Source organism: Elephantulus edwardii, unplaced genomic scaffold (genome assembly GCF_000299155.1).
Source record: "Elephantulus edwardii isolate Elephantulus edwardi_28Jun2011 unplaced genomic scaffold, EleEdw1.0 scaffold00117, whole genome shotgun sequence".
In the NCBI taxonomy this organism is placed as follows: Eukaryota; Metazoa; Chordata; class Mammalia; order Macroscelidea; family Macroscelididae; genus Elephantulus; species Elephantulus edwardii.
The window spans coordinates 4,842,196-4,864,605 of record NW_006399867.1 but is presented as its reverse complement, the minus strand read 5'-3'; the positions used below and the strand labels follow the sequence as shown (position 1 = coordinate 4,864,605).

General features: G+C 42.3%; 1 protein-coding gene across 1 annotated transcript in view; it reads right to left on the bottom strand.

Moving 5' to 3' along the window:
• Positions 1-22,410, bottom strand: part of DNAH3 (dynein, axonemal, heavy chain 3) — a 230,099-nt gene that overhangs the window by 191,938 nt on the left and 15,751 nt on the right. The window contains exons 8-13 of the mRNA XM_006892705.1: positions 18,571-18,696; positions 17,076-17,271; positions 11,655-11,834; positions 6,424-6,560; positions 1,592-1,697; positions 1,222-1,400 (exon numbers count right to left, since the gene is read on the bottom strand). Of these exons, the coding sequence (XP_006892767.1) occupies positions 1,222-1,400; positions 1,592-1,697; positions 6,424-6,560; positions 11,655-11,834; positions 17,076-17,271; positions 18,571-18,696 (924 nt within the window). The remainder of the gene's footprint in view (positions 1-1,221; positions 1,401-1,591; positions 1,698-6,423; positions 6,561-11,654; positions 11,835-17,075; positions 17,272-18,570; positions 18,697-22,410) is intronic.

The following is a 22,410-nucleotide window of genomic DNA, read 5'->3' as shown; positions in this document are numbered from 1 at the left end:
CAATGTTGTTGATACTGTACACCGTAGTCAGAATCGACCCCTAGCTGACCCTCTGGCAGGGTTTCAGAGGCAGTTAGTTAAAGATTGCCGGTCCTTCTCCTGTGGAGCAGCTGGTGGATTCCAACTGGTGGATTCCTTTGGGGACAGCAGCACAGCTTCTTGCCACTAGGCCACCAGAGCTCCCTCAGAATAATAACAGCCATCCAAGTGAACTAACTCAGTCCCATAAGGACAAATGTATGAAGCCATTACTGTAGAATGAGTATGAGGATCCAAGGGGGGAGGGGGTGGAAGCAGAGGGTTAAGTATGGGCAGGGTAGGGGGTGAGTGGTTAATCACAGGATTGCACAATTTGATGGTGTGTATTTGTGTGTGTGTGTGTGTGTGTGTGAAGGAAATGGGAAGGATCTTTTGTAAGAAACAATGTATTCAAACTTTGTAAATAAATCAGTATAAAATGAAAAACAAAAGGGAGAGAACAAAACAAAAAAAAAATAAGTTATCCAATAACAGCAGGTATCATTATTAGTAAAATCACCTTCCTCTGTAATTCAGAGTGAGAAAGATAACAAGGGCTGGCCACTTCCTCCCGTTCCCATAGATATAGTGGAGCAGGCAGCTGTTACCTCCCGCCTCTCTCAGAGCCAGTTTCCTCTCCCAGCAATGACAATGCTGGAAGCTTTCTTGGGAAATCATCCTTCTCCCACTCTGGATTCATGTGGTTTGGGGAGGTGGACTGACAACCTGCCCCAGGAATGTGACCACTAAGGAGATCTGGGCCACCCTCATGGCCACACCAATCGGTTGGCCCATTTCCCATCAATGCCACGCAGGCAGGGCTTTCGTTGAGACTGGTGGAAAAAGGAGAAACTCTCTTCTTCCCGCCTCTACTCAATGGGAAGATCTAAGCCTAGACTGCTGAATCTGGCTTGTCAGAGAACAGAGCCAACACACAGGAGAGTGGAACAGAGAAAGGCAGTGCACCCTCGCTGCAGCATTGCATCCGTATCCAGCAACTCTTGAACTCTTTACTATGTGAACCCTATGTTACTTTTCCTACTTAAGCCAGTCTAGGTTAAATTTATATTTCTTACAACCAAAAAATATAGAGCTTCATCAGTTAAAATGCAGGTACAGTATAGAGATGACGATCAAATAGCACAGTTCCTAGACTACGCATGCCAAGTAGCTTGGAATTTCTTCAAACAGGATTAACAGTACCTGCCGTTGGTGTCCCGGTTTACATCCACCTGGAACTGAATCAGACGATCTTTAAGATTTTGGGCTCGCTCACAGAGATCGTAATTCAGGGCCGTGGCATCGAGGCAGAACATGGCCAAAGGCACGGTAATGTGCATGGATGCAATTTCATTTCTCAGCTTCTTAATGTCATTGATCCTCTGTAGAAAGGAGCACATTCAGTACCTTCCTTCACCACCAACACTGTGTTCACTCACCCGTGGCCCCACCTTGACTGAGCTCCAGCCAGGGTCAAGCACAGCGTGTCCACTAACCAGACAAATACGGCCCCTCACTGGGCCATCTGTCACACAAGCCACAAGCGCACAAACCGTGAAGCGGCATCTCCTACCTTCACAAAATCCTCGATGTCATGGTTTTCTTTCAGGAAAGCGGTGATGTTTCGCTCTGCCGTATTATCCAGTAAGTCATCATACTTCTTGTACACATTTAAGTATCTTCCAGATTGAAGAACACAGAATAAAGAAGAAAGCATACAAATTCAGATCACAGAAACATAGAAGTGAGAGTGGCAAACAGCAATAATAATAATAAAAATGATAAAAAATACACCCTTAAAAATGGACCAAATGGATTGTTGTTGTGTGCTGTCGAGTCCAAACTGACCCACTGCTGACCCTCCAGCAGGTTTTCTGAGGCAGGAAACTTTCACACAGGAAGAGACTGACTACCGTTCTCCTGAGGAGCAACTGGGGGATTTGAACCATGAGACTTTGAATGGATACCACAACTCCTTATCCCCTAGGCCACCAATGCTCTCTGACCCAGTATAATCCTAGAGGAGTGACTGCCAAAGTTAATCCTATTTTTGGCATGGGGGGCGGTATAGTGATGAAAGTGTTTTGAATATACTAAAAATCAGGGAACGGAATTACTTAGAAATGGTGAATTTCATGCCTGTGAATATGCTCTTAAATGTTGTTAGTTGCGGTGAATTACAGACCGGCACACAAATTGAGCCCATGTGTTTCAGAAGAGAACCCCTGCACGGGACTGTTAGGGCTGTAACCCTTACAGAAGCCGATCGCCAGCTCTGGACGAGGAGTCCCTGGTGGTGAAACTAATAAAGCACTCCACCACTAGGTGCAACGCTGGCAGCTGAATCTACCCAGTGGTACCTCGTAAGAAAGACCTGGAAATCTGCTCCCAAAGGTCACAACCCTAAAGCACCCTAAGGATGAGTCCTCTGCACACTGAGATCACTATGAATCAGGACTTGAGGGCAGCTAGCAACGATCGTCTGCAGTACCAGGAGGTAGGACTGAACTGCCAACCTTTAGGCTAGCTGTTTCGTGGTGGTGGACTGCAGAGTCAGAACAACCCATAGCTGACCCACCAGCGGGTTTTCAGAGGCAGTTAATCGCACAGGAGGAGATTGTTCATCCTTCTTTTGTAGAGCAGCTGGTGGCCTCGAACCTCGTGCCTTTGGGATTGCAGTGCAGCTTCCTGCCACTAGGCCACCAGAGCTCCTTTTAGGTTACTGTTGTTGTTGTTGTTATGTGCCGTCGAGTCACTTGCGACTCATAGCGACCCTATGTAGCAAGTACAAATCATTTGCACCATCCAATCCAGTAAATTCTCTTGTGGAGCCCTGGTGGCGTGGTGGTAAGGAAATCACCCTGTCAACCCAACAGCCCACAGATCAAATGCGCCAGCTGCTCCATGGGAGAGAGAGAGGGGTTATCAATTCCCGTGCAATTTATTGCCTCTGAAAACCCACTGGGCCATATATGAGTCAGTCCCAACTCAACAGTAGCAACAATTCATTAAAACCAAACCTATTTCCACTGCGTCAATCCCATTGGGTTTCTAAAGTTGTAAATCTTTACAGAGGCAGATTGAAGTACATTTCTCCTGAGGAGCAATTGGTGAAATCAAACTGTCAACCTTTTGGTTAGGAGCTCAGAGCTTTAACCACAGCACTACATGGGCTCTTTTGCATCACCTACTATTTATGTTGTTATGTGCTGTGAAGTCGAAACTGAGTGCAGGGGCTGGGCTGCCAACTTAAAATCAGGTGGTTCAAAGCCACAGCTACTCCCTGGGAGAAAGACGCGGAATCTCCTCTCATGTGATATACCTCAGAAAACCTGCCAGAGGGTCAGCTATGAGTCAGTTCCAACTTGATAGTCGTTATGTGCCATCAAGTCACTTGTGACTCATAGCGAGCCTATGTACAAGAGCCCTAAACCCTGCTCTATCCTGTGCCAACCTTATTGTCTCTGACACAACTATCCCCATTGCCCCAGTGACTGAATCAACCCATCTCATTGAGGGTCTACCTCTTCTGCGCTGTCCCTCCATCTCCCAAGCATGATGTCCCTTTCCAAGAACTGGTCTCTCCTTGTAACATGTCCAGAGTATGTCAGACGAGGCTTCAGAATCTTTGCTTCCAAGGAGCAATCTGGTTTCATACTCTCCAGGTTGAACCTGTTTGTTCTCCTAGCAGTCCATGATATATTCAACACTCTTCTCCAGCACCACAGATCAAAGGCATCAATTCTCTTTCTATCATCCCTAGTCATTATCCAGCTCTCTGACACATAGCAAGCAACTGCAAAGACTATGGCCTGGATCAGGCACACCTTAGTCTCCAGACTGATGCTGTTGCTCTTCAGTACTCTGAAGAGGTTCCTGACAGAGCTGAATAGCTCACTGGGTGTAATTAGGATAATGATATTGCAAACCTTTGTATGATGCACAGGGTAGCTCCCACAACATTCATTTTCCTGCCTAAAAGGACTGTAGTGCTGAGGTTGAGAAATCCTGGGTTAGGGTAACTTTCCATCCTCTTTTGCCTGGGGTACACCTCATTGTCCCAGTATACACCTCTTGTCCCTTGGTAATTACTGACACTGCTTAACGTGTGCCTGACTGAAGCCATGGTATTTCCCATCACCCTGTATCCATACAAACCTTGGGCAATGAATAAGGAAGACTGAAGAACAGGTGATGCCATTGTATTATAGTGTTAACGGAGAATATCGAACATACCACGGGCTGTCCAGGAATGAACAAATCTATCTTGGAAGAAATGCAGCCAAAATGATCCTTAGATTCAAAGATGGCAAAATTTTGTCTCACATATTTGGGCCTTGCTGTTAAGAGGGGCCTGTCCCTGGAGAATGACATCATGCTTAGAAAAGTAGAGTGTGAATAAAAAAAAGAGGAAAACCCTCAATGAGATGGGTTGATATGGTGACTGTAACAATGAACAAACAGAGCAAGAAAGCAATGGCCATGAGGATGGTGTTGGACCAGGCAGGTTTTCATTCTGTTGTACAGTCAGCAGACTCTGCAGCACCTAACAACAACTTTCAATCCCGGGATCCTGGTTAAAAAGCTAGAAGACAAAGTCACCCTAAAGTATATCCATGTTGTTGTGTGCCATTGAGTCACCTGCGACTCACAGCGATCCTATGTACAATAGCTCTGAACCCTGCTCTATCCTGAGCCAATCTCACTGTCTCCAACACATCTGCCCCATTATTGCAGTTATTGTGACAATCCATCTCATCTGGGGTCTTCCTCTCCTATGCTGTCCCTCCACCTTTCCAAGCATGATGTCCTTCTCTAAGGACTGGTCCCCCTAGGCAATGTGCCCAAAGTATGAGAGACAGGCCATCAAAATCCTTGCCTCCAAGGAGCAACTCGTTTCACCCTCTCCAGGATAGACCTGTTTGTTCTCTTGGTGGTCTATGGTATGTTCCACACTCTTATCCAGCACCACAACTCAAAAGGCATTAATTCTTCTTCTGTCTTCTTCAGTTAGTCTCTAGCTCTCTGATGCATAGCAAGTAATTGTGAAGATCATGGCTTGGATCAGGCACACCTTAGTTTCTAGTCTGACACTGTTGCTCTTCAACAGTCTGGAGAGGTCCCTGACAGCATAATTCCTAATGCAATTCATCTTTCAATTCCCTGACTGTTGGTGCTAAGAGTGTTGATTGTAGAACGAAACAAGCTGAAATTGTTAACAATCTCAATCTCTTCTCCATCTATCATAATGTTGTCAACAGGCCCAGTGATGAGAATCACTGTCTTCTTGATGTGATGCTTCAATCTATATTGAAGACTGCAGTCCTTGACCCTCTGCAGCAATGCACAAAGGCAACAGTGAAGCACTCTGAATCATGATGCTTAAAGATGATTAAAGAGAATGAACTCAAATACCCAATGCTCAAGCCCTTTTATTCAGAAGGGAGTTCTAATAGTGTCACCTGCAGCAAAGCGTACTGTCAACCCAAAGGCTGAACATTTCTGATGGTTCAAATCCACAATCAGTGGTTCCCCAGGAAAAAGAAGGGTGATCTCTCCTCGCTATCATTTATACCCTTAAAACAGGATGGAGGGGTACTATGATTGAGAAATGGCTCAACATCAGTGAGTGAGTGAGCGAGTGAAAGCCCAAAAGCTCTGAAACACAAGGTTTCTTCAAAATTCATTGAATAATGCAAAATTTCCTTAAATGTCCACCTAAAACTAGTGTTAGGCTATGTGTGTGAATGGTCATAGGGTTAGCTGCAGAAGTACCCCAACTCTGACTATGCTGCCTCAGCCTTCTCTGCTGTTGCCAAAGACATGATATGTGCATTATGTCACTTTGCTAAAATGCAAAACTGTCTCAATGCAAAATCCAAGTAGCAGGAAGATTTCAGATACTGAATTGAAATTTGAACCCCGCCTCTCTCTATTTATTTGCTTGTTTCCTGTAGGGAAAGTAAGGCGTTCTTATCTGTAAAATGTCTCACATCCTTTGAGCATGTTGCTAAGACAGGTTATTCCTTGGAAAGGGACAACTCGCTTGGGAAGGTGGAGGGAGGGCGAAAGAGAGGAAGACCCTCAACCGGGTGGACTGACACAGTGACTGTGGCAATGGGTTTGAGTGTGTCAGAGATTGTAAAGACGGCACAGGACAGGACAACGTTCAGATCTGTTGTTCACAGGGTCGCTAAGACTCAACTCGACGGCACCTAATAACAACAACCATCTGTAACATGGGACTAAAGATTAATTGCCTAGTTTACTCATCTTTCAAGTGCTGGCTATTTTTATTACTTTTTTTTTTCCAGAAAATGTGGGAATAGAGCTTGTTTGTTTGAGGAAGAACTTTCTACTCATGCCAAAGGCTAATCAATAAAGTCGTATCAGAAAAAAACTTACTTGTTAGGGCCAACTTGGTTTTTCTGATATACCTTAAGAGTCTGATCCACAAAATCAGCAACTAGTTTTTCGTCAGCTCTCACCGTTCCAAGGGTTAGATGATAGCCTTTCAACTCTGGGAATAGGAGAGATTCCACCTGAAAAGCAGAAATCAATTGTGGGGGGTGGTCACAGAAGGAAGGAGGTAGCATTAAAATCTGCAAAACTACAATGGCCTCGTTTCCAGAGGTACCAGCTCCATTTCCCACTCTGCTTCCTTCTAGTGGCCTAGTGGGTAAAGAGTTACACTACCAACTCGAGGGAACTTAGGTTAAAACCACCAGTTGCGCCGCCAAAGAAAGATGGGCTATCTCCTCCTGTACAGTTTACAGCCTCTGAAAACCTACTGGAGGGTCAACTATGGATCAGTTATGACTCAACAGCAATGAGTTGGGTGTTTTTTAGTCTCCCTGGACAGTGCTGGAATCACCATGCTGGCCCCTCTCTTGCTATCAGCTGTCTTCTCCCTTTGCCTGGCTTCCTTGTCTTCCTAATCTTTGCGCCTCTTAAAAGCTCCCTGCGCTCCCAGGATGCTTTGGGTTACCGGTTAAGACACTTGGTATCATCACAACTATAATAAAGTGACTGGGCTATAATGGCTCCATACCTATCTTTCTAGTTGGAATAGAAACATTTCATTGATAACTAATCTGATTTTATTTTTGTGTTCCTAGGGCATAGGAAAAGCATGGCACCCAGCAGGTACTCAATAAATATTCTCTAAAATTATTACAGTGGCATTCCCTCCCTACCCCCGCCTACTTCCTCTAATTAAAAGCTACTAGAGACACCAGCAAGCTCTGGTGGCCTAGTTAGTGGTAAGAAGCTGCACTGTAATCCTGAAAGTACATGGTTCAAATCCAACAGCTGCTCTGTAGGAGAAAGATGGGCCACCTTCTCCTGTTCAAATAACTGCCTCTGAAAATCCTCGGGAGGGTCAGCTATGGATCTGTTCTGAATTGACTGTACACGACGACGACAAGCAGTTCTAATTCTCCTCACCTATGAGAACTTAGGTAAGCTATTTCTCCTCTGAACCTCACTGTTCTTATCTTAAAAAGGGAGAGATGGGACTGATTCTCTTCTCAGCTCTTGGGGGGGGACGACACACCATCTATTATTTTTTCCTATATATGCTCCCTTTGTTAACTTTGATCGTTAATATCATTGAATTTTACCCACAAGTGAATATTATATGACATATATGTATTTGTGTTTATTTTAAAAATATAGCAATGCTCCTTCCCCATCTTTGCTTTACATTCATCAGACAAGCAAAACAAATGCTCTATCTCTGATCAAAATTTATTGATGAGTCTATGTGCTACATGTTAAAGTGAAAGTAAGAGACAAAGGTCCTATTTTGTAGATGAAAGGATTAATTTTCTTGATTTAAGAGGAATAGAAAGACAAGAAGATAATTTACCCAACATGCTTTTTTTAAAAGATTGTGCAAGATATTAAGTATGAAGTGATTTCACAATATCAGGAAACACCCTACTTTTATGATTATGAGCCACTGTGGTTTCTAACAATCTGACAATCTATTTCTAACAATCTATTTTTCAAACAACTTATTTTATGTTTTTGTTGTTGCAGACATACACAGCATATACTAACTAAACCAGCTGCACACGTCCAAGTCAGTGACACTGATTCTATCATGGAAGTTGTGTAACCGTCCTCATTCTCTTTTTCTAGACTGTTCTCCCTCTGTTAACACAGACTCAATGCCCCTTAAGCTTCCTAGCCAATTTTTCACATTTCTGTGTTTCCACATGGATAGAATACTCTAACAACATACTGGCACATGTATTCTCACTGACACCACAATGTAGACTGTGGCGGAGTCTCAGGTGGGAACCTGCTTCGTTTCATGACCTTCCCTACTAAGAACATGTCCAGTTATCACTCCTGGATCTTCTGAGTGCTTCGCTGAGTTATACAAGTTACCTACATTTGGAGAGAATGTACCAATTTAGAAAGGAAGTGATCTGAAAAAAAAAGAAAGAAAGAAAGGAAGTGATCTTTGGCCAGTGCAAAGGTTTCTAACTCTGTGGAAGAGTGCCTTCTTTGCTGAGGTAATATTGCAGACAGGAGTGAATGACAAGGAAAGTGAGGGGTTGGCATCGGTCAATTATGTTGATGAAATGTTTTGTAGTTGCCGATTGCTACTTAATTGATTTTGATTCCTAGCGACCACATGAAACTGGACAGAACTACCCTATAAAGTTTCCCGGGAAGCAGAGCACCAGGTCTTTCTCTCCTGGAGCCATTAGTTGGGTCTGAACTACCAACCTTTTGGTTAAGAGTTGAGTGCTTAACCATTATGCCACTAGGGCTCCTGATGAAATGGTACAGTGCAGTACAACTAGTATTGTCAAGCCAGCCACAGGCCAAACGTGTAAGCACAGTAGATTATCTCTCTGGGAGAAGTCTCTCTGGGAGGAGTCTTCAGCTGAGAGAAGAATGAACATCTCCTGTTGTCCATTAATTATGACCAGGTCTCTGATACAGAGCAGTCTGTAAAAACGACACCAACCTGTCCTAACCAGTTAGTAATTGTGGTTTCTGCCTCCAGAACTCCTGTTTTCATCAGCAGCATGTTCCACTTCTCTATGTGGGGCTATCACATTCCTTGGTATTCCAAATGAGAGAATTCTCCTTTTCTGATAATAATATATACTTTTTTCCTGATTGGGAAAAATAATACATTGACATAGCTTCTAATGCTGATGCAACATCATCTCAGTGTATTTTCAGTCTTAGAAGCAACTTCTCTTATGGCAAAGTGATTAAGCAGCTGGCAGTTAACTAAGAGGTTGACAGTTCGAATCCACTGAGTGGCCACAAAAAAAAAGACCTGGTTGATTTCCTTCCACAAAGATTACACCCAGGAAATCTTGTGGGGCAGCTCTGTGTGAGTTATAAGGTCACTGTGAGTCAGTGTCCCTAAACAGTAGTGAGGTAGGTTTTACCCATTATCAGCTTCATTTTATTTCTATCTTGCTAATCACTTCACTTAATATCAAAGCATCTGTATTTCTCTGCTAAGACAAATATTTGCTAATATTTACTTTGCTTTCTTCAAATAACTCTCACACAAAGAATCTTTTTCCCCTCTCCCTTAAGTACTATTTTCTTATCTTTTCTTGACTCTTTCTCCCTAACTTCTGAATTCACAGTAGCCTAGTGGATTGGGAGTTGTGCTGCCAATCCAGAGGTAGGCAGTTTGAATTCACCAGCTGCTCCATGGGGAAAAGATGGGTAATCTCTTCTTGTGGGATCTCCTCCCTCTGACACCTTACTGGAAGTTCCAACTTAATGGCAATGAGTTGCTTCTGTGAGCCATAAAGAAGCCAGGATGGTAGGAGATAAGGGTGTCATCCACGGCTGTTAGATTATCTCATTAGCTAATCAAGTTGATGGACTGTGATTTTAGATTTTTGCGGCCAAGTTAGAGAGAAAAGTTCAAGGAGTTTAGAGAAGGGACCAGTGTCGTGAACAAAATCAGATGGAGAATGAACAGCCTGTGATGTTTTCTGTTACAATCCAGCGAAGTCACTGGCATTCATTTGGGCCCAGTTTTCATACCTGGTACAAACCATGATCTATACCTCTGTCTTCTTGGCATTCTTGTTGTTGTCAAGTGATAACAAGTAGGTTCAAACTCACAGCGGCAGGGTCCGCAAAGTCTAGGACCAGCCCCAGAAGCCACGTGAGCCCTGGTCTCTCTCAGCCCAGCTGCCTTCAAACATGCTGCTCGGCAGCAGAGAGCAGAAGCTCGAGTAGTATGTACTTTATCTGTCCCAGCCCCACACTGATCCTTCCAAATTACAGGGTCTTCGCTTTCATTTCCTCTTCTTCCACACACCCAGTTTCTTGTTACACAGACTTGGCTAGATTAATAACTAAGACACAAGTTATTTTGTAAAATCAAACTAGAGAGCTTTGGACTCTATATGCTCTCTCTAAACACCAACTCTAATCTTGATCTCTTGGCAAAGTGAAATATGGTCAAAAGTCTCAAAGTAGACAGGATGTAAGAGTGTGTGTGTGTGTCTGTGTGTGTGAGGGGGGGAGAAGGAAGAGGGGAGGGGGAGAGGGGAGAGGCTAAAAGGGAAAGGGGAGAGGAGAGAAAAGAGAGGGAAAGAGGGAGAGAGAAAGAGAAAACATAAAATTCTCTCACATGTCGATCTGGATTCTAGGCCCTTTGCCTTAGTAAACTCTCAGGGGGAAATAAAAGACTTGAAAGAATCTTCTATTTTTCATAATAGAAGAGTCCATGTGGATGGACTTGCCTGGGAGTAAGACTGTTGATCAGTGTCTAGAATCTTCCCAATAACTTCCTCCTGGAAAATGAACCTAGACAGGGCTCAGGGCAAAAATGAAATCTTCATTGTCCCCCTATGTGTGATTAAAAAGACCCCCAAACACAAACTGTATGAACTATGAAAATAAAATATCATTGAATGGAAAACCTTGGCAAGTAGCAACTGATACATAATGAATTATTAACTCAAGCTGGATATGGCTTAAGACACATCTGTGCTTCTGGGACAAGCATATGGGGGGCAACTAAGCTCCCAACAGAACTCACAGACAGGGCTCAACTCCCAGTCAAACAAGAGACGCAACTATCTGGTGCACAGCAACACCCGGGAGGCAGGACTCTCCAGAATCAACTAACCACACGAGGTCAAAAGGGCAACATTTGCTCAGTGATAAAGCTTAGAAAGCAGGAAGGAATAGAAAAGTAGGATGAACTGAAGTGGGATACACAGAAAGGAAGTGGGAAGGATGCTGTGTTACATTGTGGGAACGCTGATTGACAATCAACGTAAAAAATCAAACAATGTATGAATTATTGTGAATGGAAAATAAATATCCTCTGTCAACTGTTACCCCAACCACAACAAAAAGTTACAAAGAGGGAAAAAAGTTATCTTAGAACTCTAGTTTCATCTAACAAAGACTCAATATTCTTAGAGGCATAATTCAAGGGTGCACTGGTATTTCTTTATGACCCAGATCCTCCTACTAGTGCAGGAAGTATGCTCAGGTCTTGCTCCCCAAAGTAAAATGCCCCTCTCTGAGTATCACACTAGACTGCTCTGTACAAACAGCCACTTCAAACAGTTTCTTTAATAAGTGAACAAAACTTCAAGTGAATGAAACAGTGAATACAGTACCTTGGGGATCTTCTCAGAGCTTCTAATGATTTCCAGGAAAGAGTCTTGTATTATTTTCCAGCAGTCATCAAACGACGGGTTAAAGACAATGATGGGTTCTTTGACTTCAAGTTTGATCATGATTTGTTGAGGTGTGAAGAAATCCATCTCTTGGTAGGGCTCCTTGAAATCATTTCCATCCTTGAGAAGACATAAGATACAGCGATCATCATAAAATGAAGCACTTTAACATTAAGATAGTGAACTTTAGTTGTTAATATTGCTCATAAGCAACAGAAAAGAAAGTTAAGAGTTGGTCATCGCTACTCTTAACGTTCAAAATATGGCTAAGTATACCTTACCCCTTTGAGATCTCTTCTGTTTCACAAAACCTTTATCCAGTGGTCTTTATTTTACTTGGAAATTTTCCAACTCCTGATCTTGTTGAAAATACTTTAAAAAAGTGGCTAGATCCAGAAATTAAAGTTGGATTCAAAAGAATTCATAGAAGAAGGGATACAATCTCTGATGTTAAGAAGGGTGTTGGTCAAAAGCAGAGAATATGAGAAAGAAATTTGTTTACCTATCAGTACGCAAATGCATTTATCCACATGGATTATAATCAATTACAGATAACACTGTAAAAATGAGAATTCCAGACAGCTTAACTTTGCCATTGCAGAACCTATACTTAGACCAAGCAGGCGTTCAAACAGAGCAAGGGAATAATTCCTGGTTTCAAATAAGAAAAGATGTGCATCAACTTTGTATTCTTTTACAATGCCTGTTCAATCTGTGTGATGAGCACAAAATCCAAGACTGTAGACTACATGAAACAAATGTGGCATCAGGATTGGAGGAGGACTCGGTAAAAACCTGCAGTACACAAAAGGCACAGCCTTGCTTGCTGAAAGCAGAGAAGATTTAAAACACTTAGTGATGAAGCTTAAAGACTATATAGCCTTCAGAACAAAAAAGATTAAAAATGCTTACAGCTGGGCCAAGAAACAAAATCAAGATAAACCAATAAAAAATGATATTGTAAAGGATTTCATTTTATGTGGATTTACAATCAATACGCATGGGCGTGGCAGTTAGGAAAAGAAATATAGATATAGATTATAGATAGATACAGATGATATACAGATAAGCTCTGGTGGCCTCGTAGCAAAATGCTGCACTGTCATCCTGAAAGCACGCGGTTCAAGGCCACCAGCTGCTCTGTGGGAGAAGGATAGGCAATCTCCTCCCCTGCAATTATCTGCCTCTGAAAACCCGCTGCGCTGGAGGGTGAGCTATGGGTCAGCTCTGACTCGATGGTACATAACAACAATAAACACACACACACAAAACAGTGTTAAGTACTGAGCAAATTTGCTGTAAAAGACAATAGTCTTTAAAATGTTAACAAAGCAAAGATGTAATTCAAGTCCTAAAATGTGCTGGATCCCAGTCATGCTGTTTTCAATCACCTCTTATATACAGAAAAGTTAGGCCATGAATGAAAAAGAACTGAGATATTTGAATTATAGGGCTGGTGAAGAACACAAGCTGTATCATGACTTAGAGAAGAACAAAACTGTTTCAGAAAAATTACAGCCAGAACGTTCCTTAGAAGAAACGATGATAAGACTTGTTATCAGGGATCCAGGTCCCTGGAGAAAGACAGCAAGCTTGGAAAAGTAGGACTTCGATTTGCTGATGTAGCACGATCCAAAATGAAGGGGTAGACTTGCAATCATCCACTAATCATCACAAAATGGAATGTATGAGGTGTGAATGTAGCAAAATTGGAAGTTAGCAAAAGGAAATAGGACACAAGAAGATCAAAATCCTAGGTATTCAAGAGCTTAAATGGAGTGATCCTGGCCATTTTCAGCCAATCAGTCTACTATGCTCAGAAAGATAAATTTAAGAGAAAAGGTATCTCATTCACTGTTAAAAATAACATTTTAACATACATGCTGATATACAACCTTGTTGGCAAGAAGATAATATCCATTCATACACAAGTAAAACCTATTGTTGTTGTTATGTGCTGTTGAGTCGCTTGAGACTCATAGTGACCCTATGTACAATAGCCCTAAACTCTGCTCTGTCCTGTGCCAATCGCACTGTCTCAAATACACCCATCCCGATTACCCCAGTCACTGAATCAATCCACCTCATAGAGGGCCTTCCTCTCCTGCGCTGTCCCTCCACCCTCCCAAAGCATGATGTCCCTCTCCAAGGACCGGTTCCTCCTTACAACATGTCCAAAGTATGTTAGATGAAGCCTCAGAATCCTTGCCTCCAAGGAGCCACCCGGTTTAACTCTCTCCAGGGTGAATCTGTTTGTTTTCCCAGCAGTCCATGGTACTCTCAATTCTCTTCTCCAGCACCACAGCTCAAAGGCATCAATTCTCCTTCTATCGTCCTTGGTCATCGTCCAACTCTGTGATGCATAACAAGTGATAGCAAAGACCATGGCCTGTATCAGACGCACCTTAGTCTCCAGAGAGACACCATTGCTCTTCAGTACTTTGGAGAGGTCCCTAACAGCAGACTGTTACTAGGGCTATTATTCAGATATACACACTAACCACTAACGTCTCAGTTCTACCAGCTTCTGCACTCTGAAACTCATTAAACATGCTGTCAAGATGAATTAATAATAATTGTTGATTGGAATGCAAAAACTGAAAACAAAAAATGGATTGGTGGATGGAAAACAGGCCTTGGTGACAAGTGGCAGGGCTGGAGGTTACATGATGTAATTTTGTACTCTTGTTCATATGTTGTTTCATGAAATTCTTCTGTGTCTGCCAATTCCTTTCGCTACAGAAACTCAGTATATTCTTTCCATCTTCTTTTAATACTTCCTGGATCATTTAATATTCTGCCGAAAACACTCGATTATAGCAACTCGAGGTTTGAATTTGTTCTTCAGTTCCTAGAGCTTAAGAAATGCTGAGCGAGTTCGGCCCTTTTGATTTTCTGACTCCAACTCCTTGCACATTTCATTGTAATATTTTACTTTGTCATCCCGTGCTGCCTTTTGGAATCTTCTATTCAACTCTTTAGTATCTTGAATTATTCCCTCTGCTTTGGCTTCTCTGCACTCTAGTGCAATTTTCAGATTCTCTTCTGCATCCATTATGGTCTTCTCTTCCTCTTCTGTCTCTGCAATGACCGTTTGCACTCTTCCTGGATGATACCCTTAATATCCTCCCACAACTCATCTGGTCTTCCCAGTTAAGGACCTCTCCAAATTATTGAGAAATAATGATGGCAGTTTGAGGACTAAGGTGCATGCAACTGAGAGCTGGACAATGAATAAGAAAAAGAATTGATGTCTTTGAGCTGTGGTGTTGGAGAAGAGCACTGAACATTCCATGCACGGCCAAAAGAATAAACAGATTGATCTTGGAGAGGGTGCAGCCAGAATGCTCTTTGGAGGCAAGAATGATGTGGCTTCGCCTCACATACTTTGGGCATGTTGCTAGGAGGTGCTATTCCTTGGAGAAGGACATGATGCCGGGAAGGGTGGAGGGTCAATGAAGGAGAGGAAGACCCTCAGATAGTTGTATTGATATGGTTACAGCTGCAATGGGCTCTTGTGTGTCAGGAAGTGTAAGGATTGCCCAGGATAGAACAGGGTTTAGATCTTTTATTCATAGGGTTGCTATGAATCATACTTGACTCAACTACATTTAATAACAACAACAAAAACAACAATAATTGTGAATCTTTCCTAATACACAGAAATCAAATTAATGACATCTGCAGAAAAAGACAGTAGAGGACCTAATGTTATCAGTAAGAACAGGGCCAGAGAACAACAATGAAAATTCAATATAATCAATCAGAACAAGGCCAGAGACCAATAGTGGAAAAGACTATCAGTTGCTCATACACAAGTTCAAGTTTAAGCTGAAGAAAAGGAAAATAAGTGCACTAGTGGCAAAAACAATTACATAATAATCAATGACTCATAACAACAACAATAGTGGCAAGATCACAGCATATCCCATTAGAATTTAGAGACAATCACAAAATAGATGCCATGCACTGACACTAATGATCAAAGCCTAGATGAGTTATGGAATGATATCAAGGAAACTATACATGACAAACCACCCTACTGTACATGATGAAAGTAGACTTTTTTCATTGAATAGATGTTGTTATGTACCATCAAGTCACTTGCGACTCACAGCGACTCTGTGTACAACAGCCCTGAAAACAGCTCTATCCTGTGCCAACTTTACTGTCTCTCACACACCCACCCTCATTACAACAGTCACTGAATCAATCCATCTCATCAACGATCTTTCTCTGTCCCTCCACCATTCCAAGCATGATGTTCTTCTCCAAGAACCGGTCCCTCCTGGCAACATGTCCAAAGTATGTCAGACGAAGCCTCTGAACCCTTGCCTCCAAAGAGCAGCCTGGTCTCACCCTCTCTAAGATGAATCTGTTTGTTCTCCTGGAAGTCCATAGTATATGCAACACTCTTCTCCAGCATCACAGCTCAAAGGCATCAATTCTCTTTCTATAATCTCTCCCTGAAGTATCTGTAACTAAAACGAAACTCACTGACATTGAGTTGATCACTACGCTGCAATATTGAAGTCACGTGGTTCGAGGCCACCAGCTGGTCCACAGAAGAAAGATGGGCAATCTCTCCTCCTGAATGATTTAATGCCACTGAAAACTCCCTGGAGAGTCAGGATTGCAGTGTAGCTTCTTACCACTAGGCCACCAGAGCACTCTATGAACAATGGCTCTGATGATATACAGGGTGAATATGTTTTGCATGTAGCACGGACGTGAGTTTGGGGGTTGGGGAAAGGTAGAATATCATGAATTTAATTGTGCCCCCAGTAACAAAAATTGTAAAACCTATCTCTACATTTATAGCTATAATCCCATTTGGAAATGGATGGTCTTTGTTAATAAGGCAGAACTGATATAACGTGTGCATTGAGTCAATCTCTTTTAAAATATAAAAAAAAGTGAGCAAGAGATGGGGTACAATAGATGTCCCAAAACATAGACAACTCCAAGGAACCATGAAGTAGACGCTAAAGACACACTTGTTTCCAGTGTGGATATATATAAACCCTACTCCTAAAACCAACGACTACCTACTGTTGTCAAGTTGGTTCCAACTAACAGGGGCCCTCTATTGGCTTTCTGAGTTTGTACAACTTCAGGGAAGGAGACTATCTATCTTTCTCTGTTGGGGTGGCTTGTGGATTTGAACCACCAACCTTTTAGTTAGCTGCCCAATATGTTACATGACTTTATGTTAGCTTCTTAGACTGTAAGGAAAGAAATTCGCTTGATAAATCCACCCACTTGTGGTTTCTGCACTAGATAACTAGGGCAGTCAGGGAACACCTGATTCTAACCAGGCTGTTTCCTCTGCCGACGACCCACCACCAGTCGTCTACCCACCTTGTGTATCATGAAAAAGGAGACTAGGTCTTCAAAAGACTTAATGACCAGTTCTCTGAGCTGGAGGGACATGAAAGAGGCAACAGATGCAAAATACTCCTCAATGATATGAGAGGAATTATACTCGTTCTTGGGAGCAAAATGGATCCACTGGTCCTTCCGAGAGATAAAAAGGTTGGCACAGGCGGGCAACCAACTGTAAAGACAGAAGAACATCCAAATGAGGGGGCCTTCAGAGCTCCCAGCAATGCTGCCCGCCACACTCATTCTCCCTGGCAGAACAGATGGCCTCATCTACCCTTAAACAGTCTCACTGATTGGTCCCTTGGCATCCCTGGCCGTTTCGTTTGCCACTATCCCATTCCTGAAAAGAAAGCAATGAAATCTGAATGTTTCTTCCACTGACAACAAAATCGGGAGGGGTGATGGGTGGCACACTGCACTGAGGCTACGTTTTCTTCATTATCACCAGACACTGGGGTGACAGGAAGGGGCACAAGGAGCTGGAATGATTCTCTCCAATTTCTCTCCCTGGCAAGTGCTTGACCTCTAACTTGGACTTGGTACAAAGAGAGAAAGACGAGAAAAAGAAAAAAATAATGTGGAAGGAGAACGTCAGTGTGCTGGTGGCTGCTAAAAGCAGGTCTTAAAGTAATTTTTAAAATAAGAAATGGCTTCTTCATTGTACCTTTCTTCCCACTTCTCCCAGTGTCTAATTTCCAGTGGGAACCACTTCCCAAAACCTTTCCACCCACCATGCCTCACTACTAACAACCATAGTTACGGACGTAACAATTAGGATCTTTCTGGAGTTATTATCATGTGCCTAGCCCATTAAATTGGAAGCAGGAGCAGCATCCACTTCCATAACAGCTCGCCTCTGGAAACCCTATGAACGTAGAGAGAGGATGAAAGGCACCCAAGCGTCGAGGACTCTCCTTCATAGGGTCGCTATGAGTCGTCTGCGACTCGACAGCACTTAACAACAACAACAACAACCCCATTAAAAACTCTATACAGTAGGTATTATTTTCACCATTTATTAGAGAGAATTTTCCTGGTTTGCGACTTAGCTCAGATTTGCCTTTGCAAAGACAAAAAAAAAAAAAAAGGAATTAAAAATAATTGAACAATCCCAACTTTGAAAGTCTGATGCTATTTATCCGGGTCCTCTGAAGATAGTGACTCGAATGTATTGTCCTAGTCCCCAAAGAGGCTTAAAGGACTCCAGCCTTGAGGGGAAAGAAGAGGTCCTCTCATGAAAAATGGAAAATGAGACCTTCAGAAAGGGAGAGAGAGAGACTAGAAGAGGGGGGTGAGAAGCAGTTAGAAAAGACAAGACAGGCTACGTGGCAATAGAAACATCGCGAGAAGACAGGCACGGGAGGCTGGAGGCAGGACGTGAACACAAGTCAGCAGGGTAAGGGTAAGGAGAGGCTGGTTTCCAGACTGGGCAATGCGGTGGGACAGCCCCTTTCTGGGCCCAGATACCGACCTGGTGATCAGAACCTGGTGTGCATCCAGGCAGTGCGTCCGGATCACAGATTGATACTGCTGAGGCTGCAGAGGCAACTTCCCTCGCAGTAGATCTGCTACTCGAACAAACCTGAGGTCAGCAAACCTGCCAAAGGACAGGGAGAAACTTTTGAAGCTCAAAGGTGCTTTGCAACAACTTCTTCAGGCCGGGCTCAAAAGGCATGCTGGTTGTTATGTGCTACTGACCTCGACTCATACCGACCCTGTGAACAGTGGCCCTGCCCTGGGCCAACCTCACTATCTCTGACATCCTAGGAAACTTAAGGAGATGAAAACGGAATCTGCAGTATCAAAGGGAGAATTTGGTAGTCCAATCGAACTCTTGCAGTGAGTTTCTGACACGCAGAACACACCAGCTGCTCTGTGGGAGCAAGATGGGTAATCTCTTCTCATGCAATTTACAATTTCTTAAAACCCACTGGAGGGCCAGCTCGAAGTCAGTTCTGACTCTAGGGCATGTAACAATAACAACAACGTGATAACATAGCCAGAAAATAAATCCCAAAGACCCAGTAAGGAAATTACTGGATCTAACGGCCCATTTTAGCAACAGGACAGGATACAAGATCAATACAGAAGGAAAAAAAATCAGCTTCCATATAGTTTTTTAATTTTTTTATGTTACTCTGATTTATTTATAGTTTGAATACACTGCACAAAAGATTCTTCTCATTTCCTTCAGCCCAGCCACCCATTCCATAGTTTTATGAAGAAAATTCTGAGAAGCAAATAAGAAAAACAATGCTATTTATAATAGCCACCAAAAAGATGAAATATTCATTAAATTCATTAATAAATTTAATCAGAGATACAAAAGACCGTTGTTGTTGTTGTTGTTATGTGCCATCCAGTTGCCTGCCACTCATAACACCTCTATATATAATTGCTTTGAATCCTGACCTCGCCTGAGCCAGTCTCACCGATTCTGACACATCTAATCCCATTACCCCAGTTACCATGTCAAATCATCTCATCCAGGGTCTTCCTCTCCTGTGCTGTCCCTCCACCCTCCCAAGCATGATGTCCTTCTCCAAGAACTGGTCTCCCTCCTAGCCATGTGCCTAAAGTATGAGAGATGGAATTTCAAAATCCTTGCCTCCAGGGAGCAGCTCGGTTTCACCCTCTTCAAGACAGATGTGTTTGTTCTCTTGATGGTCCATGGTTCAAGACTCTTCTCCAGCACCACAACTCAAAGGCATCACTTCTTTTATTGGTTACTTCTGTAACGGTGGAGTGTCATTCACCTGCTCCTTTCAGTAAAATGCTTGTCTGACAGATAACTGTTCTAAAGCTGAGCATCCAAATTAAGAAAGACTAGGAAGGATTGGCCATCTACTTCTGAAAAAAGAGGCCTTTGAAAGCCCTATGTACAATAGAGGACACCTAGAGGAGACTAGCAGATATGGTACCTGAGGCAGAGCCCTCAAATAGACCTTTCACAAAGATAACGATAAAACACTACTACAAGGCAGGCTCTGGTGGCCTAGTGGCAAGAAGGTGTACTGCAATCCCAGAGGTGCACGGCTCAAATCCACCAGATGTTCTGCTGGAGAAGGAGGAACAATCTCCTCCTGTACCAGTCAGATCTGATTTGACGGTACAAACGCACACACACACACACACACACACACAATTTTTAAAAAGCACAAAGAAAAACACTACTACAAAAAACTCAGAGAAATCTACAGAAATGTAAAAACATGCCATGCTCATGGATCAGAAGCTGTAACATTGTGGAAATGGCAATATTACCAAAAGCAATCTACAAATGCAATACAATCCCCATCCAAACACCAACATCACTTTTCAAAAATAAGGAAAAGCAATCATCAACTTCCTATGGGAAGAAAAAAAGACCACAGCTAAACAAAGAGATACTGAGGACTTACACAGTATTTGTCTTTATGGGACTGAGTTCGTTTTCTTAGCATAATGCTCTCAAGTCCTGCCCCCAGGTTAGGTAGTAATTTACAAAATCATTGCTTCTGCATGCTGCATAGTATTCCATGACATGAAGGTACCATAATTTCTTAATCCATTCAACTGTGGTTGACATTTGGGCTGTTTCCATGTTCTTGCAACAGAGAATAACATTGCTATGAACACTGCTAAGATCATTAGGATCTGGCAGGGAGGGGCAAGGATGGGAGTTTTAATCAAATGGCTGCACAATTTGATGAGTGGAGGGGTTGGTGAAGGAAATGGGAAAGATCCTGTTTAAAAAACAATGTATTCAAACACTGTAAATAAACCAGCGTAAAAAAAATTTAAAAAAGAGATTCTTAGGAAAGCAGGAAATCTCAGACTGCGACTTTCTGATCTCAAAAACCTATACCACTCAGACACAGCCATCCAAACAGCATGGACTGGTACAAAGAGAAGTACGTTGATCAATGGGATGATAGAGAGAACTTAGAACAAAAAATAATCCATTTATCTATGGACAACTGCTCTTTGACAAAGAGATGAAATAAAAAAAATTAGGGAAAGCACAGTCTCTTCAACAAACAGTGTTGGCAAAACTTGCCATCTATTTGGAAAAAAATTCATATAACACCCAGACATACTTCACACTATATACAAAACTAACTCAACATGGATCAAGGACCTCAGAGTAAAACCTTCAACTGTGTGGATCATTTAAAAAAAAATAAAATGGGGCAAACTTGAAACTTCTGAGTTAGGTCACAAATAGAGTATCAAATATTACTGATGCACAACCAACAGAGGAGAAATTAAATGCTTGAGATTTTCTAAAAAAGAAATAACTCATGTACATCAAAAGTCCTTTACAAAAAAAAAAGTCCTTTACAAAACAGTGCAACAATGAATGAATGAAAACCCAAAATCTCTGTAAATGTTCATTAAAACTAATAAAATGTAATAATAAATTTTTTTTAAAGTCCTTTACAAAAGAATAAAGAGAACAGTGTTGCTGTTGTAGGTTAGGTACCATCAAGTCAAATATGACTCAAAACAACACTATGAACAACAGATCTGAACTCTGCCCTGTCCTGTGCCATCCTCATCAGCTCTGACACATTTCCACCCACTGCTGCAGTCACCATGTCAATCCATCTCGCTGAGGGTCTTCTTCTCTTTTCTTGACCTTTCCAAACATGTTGTCCCATTCCAAGGAACATCCTCCCTTAGCAACATGCCCCAAACATGTAAGATAAAGTTTCACCTTCCTTGCCTCTAAGGAGTACTCTGGCTGCACTATTCCCAAGATATATGCTTGTTCTCTTGGCAGTCCTTGGGATATTCAATACTTTTCTCCAAAACCGCAACTCAAAGACATCAATTCTTCTGTCATCCTTATTTACTGTTGAGCTCTCACATGCAATCACAGCAAGTGACTGAAAATACCTTGGCCTGAATCAGGTGCACCTTAGTGCACCTTAGTCTTCAAAATTATATCATTGCTCCACAGTACTTTGGCGAGTATTGGCAGCCCTGACAGTGGACTGGCCCAATGAACTGCACTGCTTGATCTCCTGACTGCTGGTACCAAGTGTGCTGATTGTGGATCCAAAATAAGATTAAGTCGATGACAATTTCATTCTTTTCTCTATCTATCATGATGTTGCTTATAGGTGCTGTGGTGAAGATATTTCTTCTTCTTGATGTTGAGATGCAATAGAGACTGGGGAAATATATTTGGCAATGACACAACTGCAAAGAGATTCCTCTTACATTATGCTGAGTGAAATATCTCAGATGCAAAAGGACAAATATTGCATGGTGCCACTGCTGTAAAATAGGACTGATATCAGGGTTGGGGTAAGACTGAGAAAAA